The 13,005-nt window shown below is 41.3% G+C and overlaps 1 protein-coding gene across 1 annotated transcript in view; it reads right to left on the reverse strand.

The window, feature by feature from the left end:
- Nucleotides 1–2,481: 2,481 nt before the first annotated feature.
- RASSF8 (Ras association domain family member 8) overlaps nucleotides 2,482–13,005 on the reverse strand; it is a 90,793-nt gene continuing 80,269 nt past the window's right edge. Inside the window, exons 3-5 of the mRNA XM_063134255.1 lie at nucleotides 8,531–9,417; nucleotides 5,402–5,546; nucleotides 2,482–4,095 (exon numbers count right to left, since the gene is read on the reverse strand). Of these exons, the coding sequence (XP_062990325.1) occupies nucleotides 3,974–4,095; nucleotides 5,402–5,546; nucleotides 8,531–9,417 (1,154 nt within the window). The 3' untranslated portion in view covers nucleotides 2,482–3,973. The remainder of the gene's footprint in view (nucleotides 4,096–5,401; nucleotides 5,547–8,530; nucleotides 9,418–13,005) is intronic.

The raw sequence follows: 13,005 nt of genomic DNA on the forward strand, positions 1-13,005 counted from the left end.
CTGAGGAATGTTCTTCTGGCCCCTCAGTTGCCAACTCAGTGGCAAAAGAAGAATGGCCACTGTGGCAATGGGACACACCGGCGGGCACTTTCCACGTACGTACACAGATGAACCTGCAAAAGTTTCACAGCCGCAGGTTAAGGCCTTGGTTCTCTTTCTCTTTTCAAACGCGTTCTCAAGCACTAGTATTGCCATTGCTGCATTACAAAATGCACACAAAACCACATCCAAATATGGACTTCAAATATACAAAAATAAAATATGCCCTTTTATTGGACTTGGCAAGAAAGGCACAAATATTCAAGCAATTTGGCTACCAGACACCTCTCAGCTGTTTATATGCTGTATGTTTCCGTGCCTGACTAATTTTTGTTCCCACCCAAGTTAATGATTGGGCCCTCCTAACACAAATGACACAGAATTATCTGCTCTATGACTAGTGAAATTGTAAGACAGCCTTCCAAAGCCAGGCGCCCTCCAGATGTGTTGGACTATAACTCTCATCAACCACAGCCAGCTGCTATGGTTGATCAGAGTTGTAGTCCAACATATATATGGAGGATACTTGGCTGAGGAAGGCTGCAAGGAAAGATTGCCTATCGTCTCATTTGTGGACAGGGAAGAAGAGAAATCACCTCGTCTATTTTGACAGATTCTTTTTGAAAAGATGTTTTATATTTTCACAGGCCTGGTTGAAATGTAACATTTCTAGAGATAACACTGAAACCTAAAAATGCAAATGCTTTTCAAACGCGTTCAACATGAACTGCATCTTTATAGCTATAAATGGAGAAGATACTTCAAGTATAATGGGAGGTTGCTTTCCATTTTTATCTGCATACAAATTAATCCAGTTAGGAGTTCTGGATATTTTACTTTACTTTTTTATATATAAAAATAAGAAGAGACGCCCCTTCAGTATTCTGCTTTGGGAATACAGAGGTGTTTACATACTCTATACTGATTTCCATGATCAAAGAAGCTGATCCTGCAAAACACTTGTTTAGATTAGAAGACCTGAATAGGATTGTGTTGACTCTTATCTATGGGCACAGTCCATAAAAAAACAATCTGCTTAACTCCCCTTGAAATAAATGGGATTTAAGGATTGAACCAGATACTAGAATCCCATTTCAATGACTCTGACACTGATAATTGGAATCTGTAAAGCTAACATTACTCAGCAAGTGGGATCTTTCACCTACCCCGTAACTCCAAAGCCCCCTGTTAAGGACATAAGCAGTGCCCTGATGCTGGATCAGACCAAGGGTCCATCTAGTCCAGCACTCTGTTCACACAGTGGTCGACCAGCCATCGGCCAGAGATGAACAAGCAGGACATGGTGCAACAGCACCCTCCCACCCATGTTCCCCAGCAACTGGTGCACACAGGCTTATTGCCTTGAATACTGGAGACAGCACACAACCATCAGGGCTAGTAGCCATTGATAGCCTTTTCCTCCAGGAATTTATCCAACCCCCTTTTAAAGCCATCCAGATTGGTGGCCATCACTACATCTTGTGGTAGTGAGTTCCATCATTTAACTATGCGCTGTGTGAAGAAGTACTTCCTTTTATTTGTCCTGGATCTCCCACCAGGTATTGGTCTAAGGAATGCACATCAGCCACAGGGTTGAAAAGGATAAAATGAGGCCAAATTCAGAGGCAAGAGTCCCCCACTTGACAGAATGATTCAGAGTGTTCATCTGTCTTCCTAACTGCAATGCATTTGTGCTTGGACAATGTTTTTGGATGGCGATGGATCCATGCACTGTATTATGAAAGAGCTTCTCAGCCCTTTGGAAATGACAACACAAAGTGATTCCATAGTCAGCAAATGATCCACTGGCCACTAATCATTAAACAATATATTGTGGGTAGTTACAGCAACCGACCTTTGTTTTTAAGTTGTCTTTTGTAAGTTCAGCAATTGAGTGCCAAGTTGTCTGCAAAACCAAACTCTAAAACTCTTCCACCAAGTACCCATATATTACCCCACTGAAATCAATGAGCCCTCCATGTATCTGCCTGTTGCTCAGGCAAACTGAATTAAAATGCAACCAATGAGGCCTGGATTCTGATATGTAGCTTGTAATATCTTGAAATCCACAGAAATCATTGTGATCTTGAAGTTCTGTCTGGACACACAGGTCGAATAGTTAGAAGATCCAGTCACCAAATCAAAACTTGTCATGAAACAATGATTTACGTGCTTACTCCTATTTCTCTTGGGCATGCAATCTTCTTCTCTAGACCTAACTCTATTAGTTTGGGTTGCATTTGGTGTCAAGGTATTTTATAAATGAATGAGCTCTCTTTTTTTTAAAAAAAAAGGAGACAATTTCTTTAGACCCTTTTGCATTATAATACACTGATCAGAAATAATCAAACATTTACATAACTTTTTAAAAAACGGAATACTGTTTGTTCTATAAGCAAGTCCTTAGGATAGACTTCCACAATTTTTGATCCCACCCCCACCCCCACAAGCTGAACATACTCCACCAGTTGTAAATCGCAGGGTTCACCACATTTCTCGGTAAGGCTCCTGCCTTTGCTACCTGCCTGGTACGGCAAAATCAGAAGAATTGCCAAGTACCTGGCAGGCCATCATACATGGCTGGTAGGCTGTGTTTGGCTCTGTGAGTCACAAGTAGCACAGGCTTATAGTGAATTATTGTGTCTATTGGAAAAGCTGGCTACAATGCAAGAATGCTACCGTGATTACAAAAAGAAAAAAAAGCTAGACAAAAAACCAAAACCAAAACAATGACAAACTCCTTTGGCAAGACATTTGACTGAAGATATCTCATAGAGTTTTGTTCCTTGATAAGCATATTTATTGTGGCAAAATATCTCAAATATAAATTTCATATAATAAAATGCTGTCTAATTGGAAGGTCCTCAATCAAATACTAAACACATCCTTACCGAGTGAGGATTAAGTCCTGTGGACCTTTAACTGGATACACCATTGACTGTAAAAATCCTGCAATGGCTTTAACACAACAGAACTTTCAACAGAACAAGAAAATCAGATGCTGTTTTTAAAAGACTCGGCATCTTCCACCCTCAATAACACTTTTTCAGTGTGAATCACTGTAATGATGAACCACTAATTTGTTTCTGTGCTCATACACACGCATGCACGTGCAAATTCTGTCTCACATGACCATACACTCGCACAAGCACACGCACACACACACACTCCTTCAGACTGTAAATACGACTTGTTAGGGTGGAGTTCCAAATTGTGCCTGACACAGCACTGCCGCTGAAAACTGCATCCCTGTGTTGAGTTCTCCCCTGTAATGTTTATAATCACTTACCCGGTGTTGCACCATCCTCATATTGGCTGCTGTGCACAATGATGTGTAGAGGGAGGTGGCAAATTCACAACATGGCAGCATCAGGGTATGGCATAAGGGATTCTACATGTGTAGTTGGAGGGGGGGGGGACTTAACACGGGATACGGTTTTAGGCAGCAGCCCTACATGGGGCTTAATATGTAGTCCTGCTCTTCAGCAAGAGGTCAGCACTCACACATCCACTGACTGAATGGAATAAATTAACCCCTAACTCAGTTGCACACATTTTCTTGCATTCTGGTCAGCTATTTATGCCTGCTGAAGAATAATACTTCTCTCCAAATGCTTCAGAAATAACAATTATTATTATTATTAAAAAGGAAGCTATTTGCACCATAGCTGTTTGGCAGCAATTGCAACATTTCTGATGTGTGCCTCCACAGTTCCTTTAGTTCTTCATCGTCATCAGTGCATGAGGCAGGATTCCAATTTTGTTGTAGATGTGACTTTTTTTTAAAAAAAACACGCACACCAAGACTTCATGGTTTCTGAAAGCAAGTTTTTTTTTTCCCTCTCCGCACATCACTGGGAGAACAGACACAATAGAAGGGAAGTGTATATGGTCCATGGTACCTTCATAGGTCCTCTCCAGAAGAGGTATATAGTTATACATAAATGCCTTCTGGGTTAAAACCAGAGGACAGCGGGTTCTGCAGGATCCGAAGATTGCTAGGAAGCTGCCTTGAGGAACTAGGGCGTTTCAGGGACCCTGTCTGAAATGTTGCTTCTGTAAGAGAAGACATTTGTTAGCATGAAATGTAAATGAAATACATATTGTTCTCTTAAGACCACCACTTCCCACTTGTTTAAATTGAGACAATGGCTCAGTTCAGACAACACGTTTCTCAACGGTGGCTTTAGAACTCCACAGTGGATTTTTTTACATCACCATTGAAATGGTGGCGTTGCTTTTTTTAAAAAACCCTCCACACAGAATATTAACGCTGCGCAGAGAAGAGTTCCTGCACAACTATTGTGTTGTGTGATGGGCTCCATGGAGTTTTCTGTTGCGTTGCATTGACTTTTCCCACTGGCTACAGAGTTCTCTGGCAAGAGCGGCAAAAGGAGGGAATGCTGCTCTAGGAGAGCCAACAGGATTGTTTTTTCACAGCAATGGCTGATGGGATACCATCAGGAGGACCGGGGGAGGAGAGAGGGTGGAGAAACTGTCAATCAAACGTCGTATTGAATTTTATCCAACTCCACGGTAGCCCACAGTCACACAACGGTGGATTTAGAACATGTTGTGTGGGGAGTACCCCCTAAAAACTCAACCGTTCACACTGCTTTGACTAGTATGTTGTCGGAACTGAGCCTGTAAGTTTCTTGGGTTAGTTTTTAAAAAAAGTAGTTCATATTCAATAGATGTGCTTTTTATATATAATCAGCCTCTCCCCCTGGTAATTAGTGTTCTGATGGGGAAGCCTTGATGGAGATTCTCTCCTGGGGAAAATGAGGGGGGGTCAGGATAAGGAGGTGTTTCCAGCTCTTTGGAGCCCCAATGCCATTCCTTCAATGCTGGATTCAGACTTTTAAGAGGCAGGCATTGCAATCTATACGCTATTTCATTTTAACTTTCATGTTTACATATAACCAAGAGGCAGGGTTGAGTCTGACCATGTTTTACTATCTTACAGCTGTTGAAAAGAGGGATATAGTATTTTAGACAGAGATTTATAGCTAATTCAAGTGCATCTTTTCTTGCCTGATTACTCTGGGGAGCTTCTAAATCAGTTTGTCTCTTAATAGAAAAGGTAGCAACTTTCAGCCTTCTCAACCTGATGCTCTCCAGATGTTTTGGATTACAACACCCATCATCCTTGACCAACTGCCTTGCTGGATGGGGCTGATGGAAGAAGAAATCCTAAACATCTGGAAGAGGGTGGATCTAATGATCAGCACTGAGTTCTGTAGCAATTCCAGAAGGTTGGATTGTTAGTTGTGGTAGTAAAAATAACTGACAACCCTTCCCTGGTTAGAAACTGGGAAGGGGTGCGTGTGCAGAATTATATCTTGCCATTCCTACAGCATACCCCTCTCAAGCTCTGTGTGTGAAGCCTCCAATTCAGTAGGTTCTGCTGGCAACACAGTGACCTTCGTTCCTGTTTGCTGGATAAATTGCTGGAGATTGACTTGACGCAGCTCTTTTGTCATCTGCTCTAGGTCTTGTTCTCTGTCCTAAGGAGGAGAATGAAAACAAATTTATTCTTTCTCTCTCTCTCTCTCTCTCACACACACACACAAACAATTTTGGGGGGGGGAATAAAAGAGGATGTAGTTTCACTTTAAACAAGAACAAACCTGGGTGGTGTTCAGGAAAACAAGAGCTGCAAGATCCATGCCTGAGTGCAGTGTTCTGAATTTGCTACACACCCCGCCCCAAACAATTGCACTGTGATGCTTCACTGTTTTGTCCACTCTGCACCCCCAATCATACTCTTTTTATTCTTTATCCTAACCCCACCCCAAATGCACCATCCCCACAATGTCCTTTAAACCTTCAAATAGCCTTTACTGAAGGTAAAGAGGCTTTGGGGAAACTTTATATATACTAAGTAAATGCCATCTTCACATTCACTGTGCTGGTATGCTGCCCCTTCCTTATTATGGAAGCCACGTATAGAATGACTTTTCAATTCTAGGTCTGTTAGTTACTTCCACACATAGAGAGGGACCGAGGCATATGGCTCATTAGAAAAACAGAGGGCATCACGCATCAAGACGTAAGGAGGAATTTGGTTCCCATCATGTTCCTCAGATCTACCCAAAAATCTAGGCACTCACATTTCTACATCTCACAGAATTATGAAAGCTTAGGAAATAGAAGAATTTTTAATTTTGCATGTACCTTAAATGGCTCCAAAGCTGATGTGCTACAAATTTTAAAGAACATTATGACTTCTGTACTGTAGAAGAGGCACAGGGTCAACTACTGGGAGGCCCACAACCAGCCCTCCCTCCCTCCCCCTCTCTCTCTCTCTCCCTCCCCCCCCCCCCCTCTCTCTCTCTCTCTCTCTCTCTCTATATATATATATATATATATATACACACGCATGCCTTGGGTACTGTTCCTGGGTAGTTCATGGTTAACAACCCATACTTAAACCATAGTGCAGGGTTCGCACATATGACAATCCATGATTCAACCCATACACTGTGTTTTTGTTACGCGTGAACCAGGTCAATACATGGAATATAGATCTACATATGAAAACATATTGGGATGTGTGTGGCATACCAAACATACAGAATTTCTGCTTGATATATTACTCCTCTGCATTTTGACTCAGAACAAAATTCTTCTCTGCAGCGAGAGAATAACTTTTACTGTATTTATTTCTAATTATATGCAAGTTAGAATTCTCAGGACCTTAACAAGACTTAGAACAGCCTTCCTCAACCTGGGGCGCTCCAGATGTGTTGGACTGCACCTCCCAGAATGCCCCAGCCAGCTGGCTGGGGCATTCTAGGAGTTGTAGTCCAACACATCTGGAGCGCCCCAGGTTGAGGAAGGCTGACTTAGAAGATCCTCAAAGTCTAGTTTATGTTGGGGAAAGATTTGAGAAGAAAACAGAATATATTCCATGTCATATATTTCATATGTTATTTATACACACACACACTTTAATTCACCATGTATAAGTGATGTATATATACACATCAATTACCAGATAGATAGCAGGTTTTGGATTTTTTTTTAAAAAAAAGTTAATTCAATAGACATATAAAAATTTAGTATTTATGAAAGATACTAGGATTGGCTGAAACCGAAACCAACAACAACTACGCCACAACATGCAAAGTGTTATTCAAAACTATCCCTTTCTAGAAGGCATTCATGGGAAATTAAGATGGCAGCGACTTTGCTTAGAAGTGATCCCAGCTGCCAGTAAGGAAAAGTCTTCGGTTTTGTTTTTTTAAGTGGGCGGAGTGGAGCACCTTTGAAGACATCAATAAAAGTGTCAGGCAGTGAAGGCTGGTGGATAGCCCCTTTAGAGTTCTGACTGGTTCTGACTGAAACCCGGAGCGAATTCACCACCCCACGGACATCAAAGCCATGAGCTTCCGCTGGTGTCAAGGTCATGGACCCACATTGCCTACAACAAGGAAGAGGGATTTGAAGGAAGGAAGACATTTGAAGGTGTTGAAGGGCAGAAAGATTAGACGAGTACATGTGTGACATAGATGAAATGCAGAAAAGGGAATCAGTTGTTTGACTTCTCAAGCGTTAATACCTGTCCACGTAAGATGAGGTGATGTTTGCCCTGTCCTGGACGGGGTTGCACTCTCCCTAAAGGATCGGGTCCGTAGTTTGGGGGTGCTCTTCGATCCAGAACTGTCACTTGAGGCACAGGTGAACTCAGTGGCAAAGAGCACCTTTTATCAGCTTAGGCTGATATACCAACTGCGCCCTTATCTGGACAGTGATAGCCTAGCTACAGTTATCCATGCTCTGATAACCTCTCGTTTGGATTACTGCAATGCGTTATACGTGGGGCTGCCTTTGAAAACAGTCCGGAAGCTTCAGCTGGTACAAAACAGGGCAGCCCGTTTACTAACAGGGACTGGCTGGCGAGATCACATTACGCCAGTCCTTTTACAACTTCATTGGCTGCCAGTCCAGGTCCGGGCCCGATTCAAAGTGCTGGTATTGACATTTAAAGCCCTAAACGGTTTGGGGCCAGGTTATTTGAAGGAACGCCTCCTCCCATATGTACCTACCCGGACCTTAAGATCATCTACAGGGGCCCTTCTCCGTGAGCCCCTGCCAAAGGAAGTGAGGCAGGTGGCTACTAGGAGGAGGGCTTTCTCCGCTGTGGCACCCCGGTTGTGGAATGAGCTCCCCAGAGAGGTCCGCCTGGCGCCTACACTGTACTCCTTTCGTCGCCAGCTGAAGACCTTTTTATTCACTCAGTATTTTAACACTTAATTTTAACTTAAATTTAAATTATACTGTTTTAACTCTGTATTTTAACCTTATATCAATTTTGCTGCGTGGTTTTATCCTGGTTGTGCTTTTTATATTGTATTTTGTATTTGTATTTTTAACTTGTTGGTTGTTTTATGATGATTTTAATTTTTGTGAACCGCCCAGAGAGCTTCGGCTATTGGGCGGTATAAAAATGTAATAAATAAATAAATAAATAAAATGATGCTCTCACCTGCAACCGTTTGGTGGCTTGGCCCAGAGACCTTTCGACAGCTTTAATGCCATTTTCCAGCCGGAGGCTTTGCTGCCCCTGAATATCAATTTCCCCCTTCACTTTTTCAATCTTCTCTTTGACTTCTTCTTCATTTACTTTTGACTCCTGCACTTCCCGGTGTAACTTTTCGGCCTCAAGGCCGCTTTCCATGCCATGGATCTGGGCCACATATTCCTTCAGCTTGCTTTCGCAGTCCAAAATCCTTTGCCTGATCTCTTGGAGCTGCTCCTTCAGTTGCTTTTCATTCTCTTGCTCAATCTGGAGCTCATTCTCCCAGAATTCCTCCTCCTCAATCTCCACCTCATTCCTTTTGATCTTCTGCTCCAGTTTGACAATTTCATCTTCCAGGCTGTAACTGAATCTCTGCTCCCAGTATTTGATTTCAGCATCATTTGAGTCCAGCTGTTTCTCAATAGACTGCAGCTTCTCATTCTGGAGATGAATCAGTTTCTTCAACTCATCAACAGTCGCCTTACAATTGAGAACCTTCTGCTTGAATTCCGACTCTTTGCCTTTGCCAAAAATGTCCATTAATCCTTTTGCTCCTCCTGTGAAAGTCAAGGATTTCCTTTTGGGCTCCCTCCTTTTTATTGATTTGTCGTTCTGAGGCCTTAGCTTGGCCAGTGGAGGCAAGCTCTGGCGATACAAAGTTCTTTCTGGGATCCGAGCAACACTGTCAGAAGTTGGCCTCTCGCTGAGAGATGGTCCCGTACGGCGCAACACTAACTGCACATCACTTGCATATTGGCCCCATTTGTTCAAGGAAATTATAGGATTTTCGTGAGGTGCCAGGTGCCTCTCTGTGTCTCTCCATTTTTCTATCAACGTGTACCTTCCTGTACGACCTACAGGAAAAAATGAGATTGTTTAAACATTGTGCCCAATACCTAGAATGGCCCAGCAGAGGGAGCAATTGTATAATTGTTAATGAGATAGCCTGTCAAGACCCAAAGAAGTCAAGACCCAAAGAAGTCATACAAACCATAGAATAATGTAACTTGAACCCATATGATGATAAAGGTGAATGTTTCTGCAAACTAAGAAAGCATGTGTACAATTCTTGTTTAAAAATTGTATATAGAATGTAATATCACATTGCTTAGAATTTTTTATCTTAGAACAGATTTGTGGGCTACGAGGGGTTCTGACAACTTTCCTATATTCTGCTGTCCCAAGCGGGCACAAAAAAGAAAAGAAAAAAGAAAAGGGGGTTATCAAGACACCACTGGTGCTCTGAGCTTGTATCAGATTGTTTCCTGATAGGTTTTTAAACCAGACACTTATTTTTCGAACTCAGGAAACCTTCATAAGGCAGGGGAGTGGGGTGAAAATTCAATTCTCTCCCTAGTGAAAATGGCAAGCTTAAATTAAGTAAGAACGGGACTATGAATTCGGAACCAACATTTCTATGGGATTGAAAAATATACACATGGGCTATTCGTAGTGGAGCCATTCACTTCATGGTATTCCAGTGACATCACCCATTTAGTTTAGAACCCTTTTAAGCCAATTCTAATAACTATAGAGGCTGGTGGCTGAAAAATGGGAGAGAGGAAAAAGCAAGGGTGTGTGAGAAGTGAAATATGTTCTCTTGACAGTGATGCTAGCAGCCACCGTCCGTCAATAGAATGTATCTTACTGAGCTTACACATATACAAAGATCACTTTTTTCCTGCAGTGACCAATAAAATGTTCTACTTTCAGTACACTTTTGAGTTTCAGAAAAGAAAATACCCTGTTATGTATAATGTAACCAGGCTATGAGCCTGGTTCCATGGTTTAGTGTTACATGTATAAACCTCAGGTTCATGTGCTCCCCCTTCCTACTCTGGTGCAAACTGTGGTTAATCTTAATTATGGTTTTATGGAAACAAGCCAACTTCATACAACACAACAGAAGTTGGCTTGTTTTGGTAAATCAGAACTATCACAATTTGCCCAGGTTTTGACATAATACTAAAAGCATAAGCTTCTGATCTTGCATTTGGACCTGAGGAAGAGAGGGGAGGAGGGAATTTATGAGTCTGAAGGTTGCTCACATAACAAGAAACCTGAATTCTAACACTGAATTCTGTTTTAATGCTTACTGGAATTATAAAATATAGAGTAGCTAACTGTTACTAGGATGAATTATGGTGCCGGGGTTCTTTTTTGTTTTGCTGAATCGTGACTGCAACCTATGCATTATTTGTTATGACTAACTTGTCTTAACAATAAACCCGATTGAAATTGTTGAGTCACAAACACAGCAGCTACATGCAGACAGGAAACCAACGTTGGCAGCCAAAATATCTATTTGTGGGTTGCACTATATAGCCACGGTTCCAGTGGTAAAATCAAACTAAATACAGCCTGTCCTAGCAATTTAAACACCTAATAAATACCCAAGAAAGGAAACAGCAAAGCAAGGTTTCCAAGTGTTCAGGGCAAAGCTGCAGACTGACACACTCTTTTTTGTTAATACCCTCAGTTTTTCAGGGTTTTTAGACTACTTAATAATGGTTTAAAGGCTTCTTGTGCCAGCCAGAGACAGATTTAACTGTAAACTATGTTTCAACAGGTAAGCTGCTTAGCAGAGTCTACAATTTCAAGTTTGTTTGTTAAAACTACTAAAGTACTAAAAGGGGTGGGGTGGGGGAACAATAACTACATTTGTGGAGGAAATTGAATCAAGGAATTAAGTAAAATGCAAAATAAATAAGCAATTGTTCATGACTGGGAGTATAATTTTGTATACTGGCTTTGAGGTTTCATAAGAAACTTGTGTTCTGCTTTACAGAATTAACAGAGATCCAGACCTATACTTCGAAATGGTCTACAGTGCTATAGCTGCCACAGAAGGGCATCCATGTGGTGAGTTTCTAGCCACATCATTCTTTTCAATGCCTTGCATGAGTAGTGGTCACCATGGGATGAGCTTCCTTGCTCCTTGACAACCGAGGTGGATTGTAAGCAGAGGAAGTTAAATACAAGGTCTCCAACTCACAGTGAATTGTACTAACCTAAATATGGATGTTGATCTGTGCCGAGAGTAACATCATTGTACATTAGCTTTCACGTTTTTGAAACTAGAGCAGAAAGAAGAAATAATCCCAAACAACTTACACCTATAAAATACAGGCATGGGTTTGGAAAGGAACAGCCAGCTTCTGTAGTCAACTCTACTTTCCAGACAATGTCCGGGGGTACAAGAATGGTCAGCTCCGTAAAACTGAACAAAAGCACCATCTAGCAGTGTGCCTTTCAAGATTATGGAGCGCAAACAAATTAATGAGCTGATGATGTGTGCAGAAGGGAATTTTATTCTGTGGAATAAGTCTATGTTCCAGGTGAAAGGTTAAGAACCGCCCCCCAACATTCCTTAATGGCAGATTCCTAGTGCAAACTTTCAACCAATTAGCATCAAATGTAAGCTGTGATGTATGAATTGTATTCACCTTACCTTGTATTGGCAATGTAACCTAGTTTGATTAACCCAACACGGACCAGTACAGTCCATCAGAGTCTATATATCCAGGAGGATCCCTTTGTTCAGGGAACTCTTAATTTGCATTTTCGCTGGGGTTCCATGTTGCAACATCCATTCACTAATAAACATTAGTGAATAGATGTTGCAACCTCGTGTGTTCAATGGCAAAGTACACGCCGAAGCCCCTCTTGGGGGGACATCACTGAGACTCAAAACATTTCGTATTTTTAAATAGTTCTATTAATGAATATTTGAGATATAAGCACTCAGGAATGAGTACATCATTACTGCTCTTTTGCAAATTCAGTTTGTTAGCAGCACCATCCAGATATACAAAGTGGGTGGGTGTTCCACATAGAGATATCCATGATAAAAATCCACTAAAATGATCACAAAATATTCACATGATGGAGTGGTTCACCCATCCAACGACATCACTTGATGCCTTGCAGCTGAACGAATAAACCAAAACTGTTGAAAAGCTCTACATTTTGGGATGATGCAAGCCATTATGAAAATGATCCATGGAGTTACATCTTTAATGGCCATTCACACATGTAAATCATCACTTGATGTTGCAATCAAATAATGGGTATATGTGAATTAGTCCTAGGAGTATGGACTGACAATGGGCAGTTCTTGTGTTCATCATAAACATCCCAAGATAACTTTCCTACTCCATGTATGCCCACCACTATTCATGTTAACTAATACATGAAAGCAGAATTTATTTATTTATTTTACAAAAAAGATAAATATAGTATAATAGCTTTCCCTTTTTCTTGCTAAGTACAAAGAAGGGATCTCAGAAGTAACAAATCAGACACGCACGGTGGGGTTGGAAATATAGGAGGAAGGATTCACTTTATTAATTGATTTTAAACAGTAAAAGCCTCAAAAAGCTGCATCAACAGAAATCTCTTTCACAGTGCCAACCTTGTGGCTTGTTTTAACTGAAAGAGAC

Source organism: Elgaria multicarinata, chromosome 9 (genome assembly GCF_023053635.1).
Source record: "Elgaria multicarinata webbii isolate HBS135686 ecotype San Diego chromosome 9, rElgMul1.1.pri, whole genome shotgun sequence".
NCBI classification, from domain to species: Eukaryota; Metazoa; Chordata; class Lepidosauria; order Squamata; family Anguidae; genus Elgaria; species Elgaria multicarinata.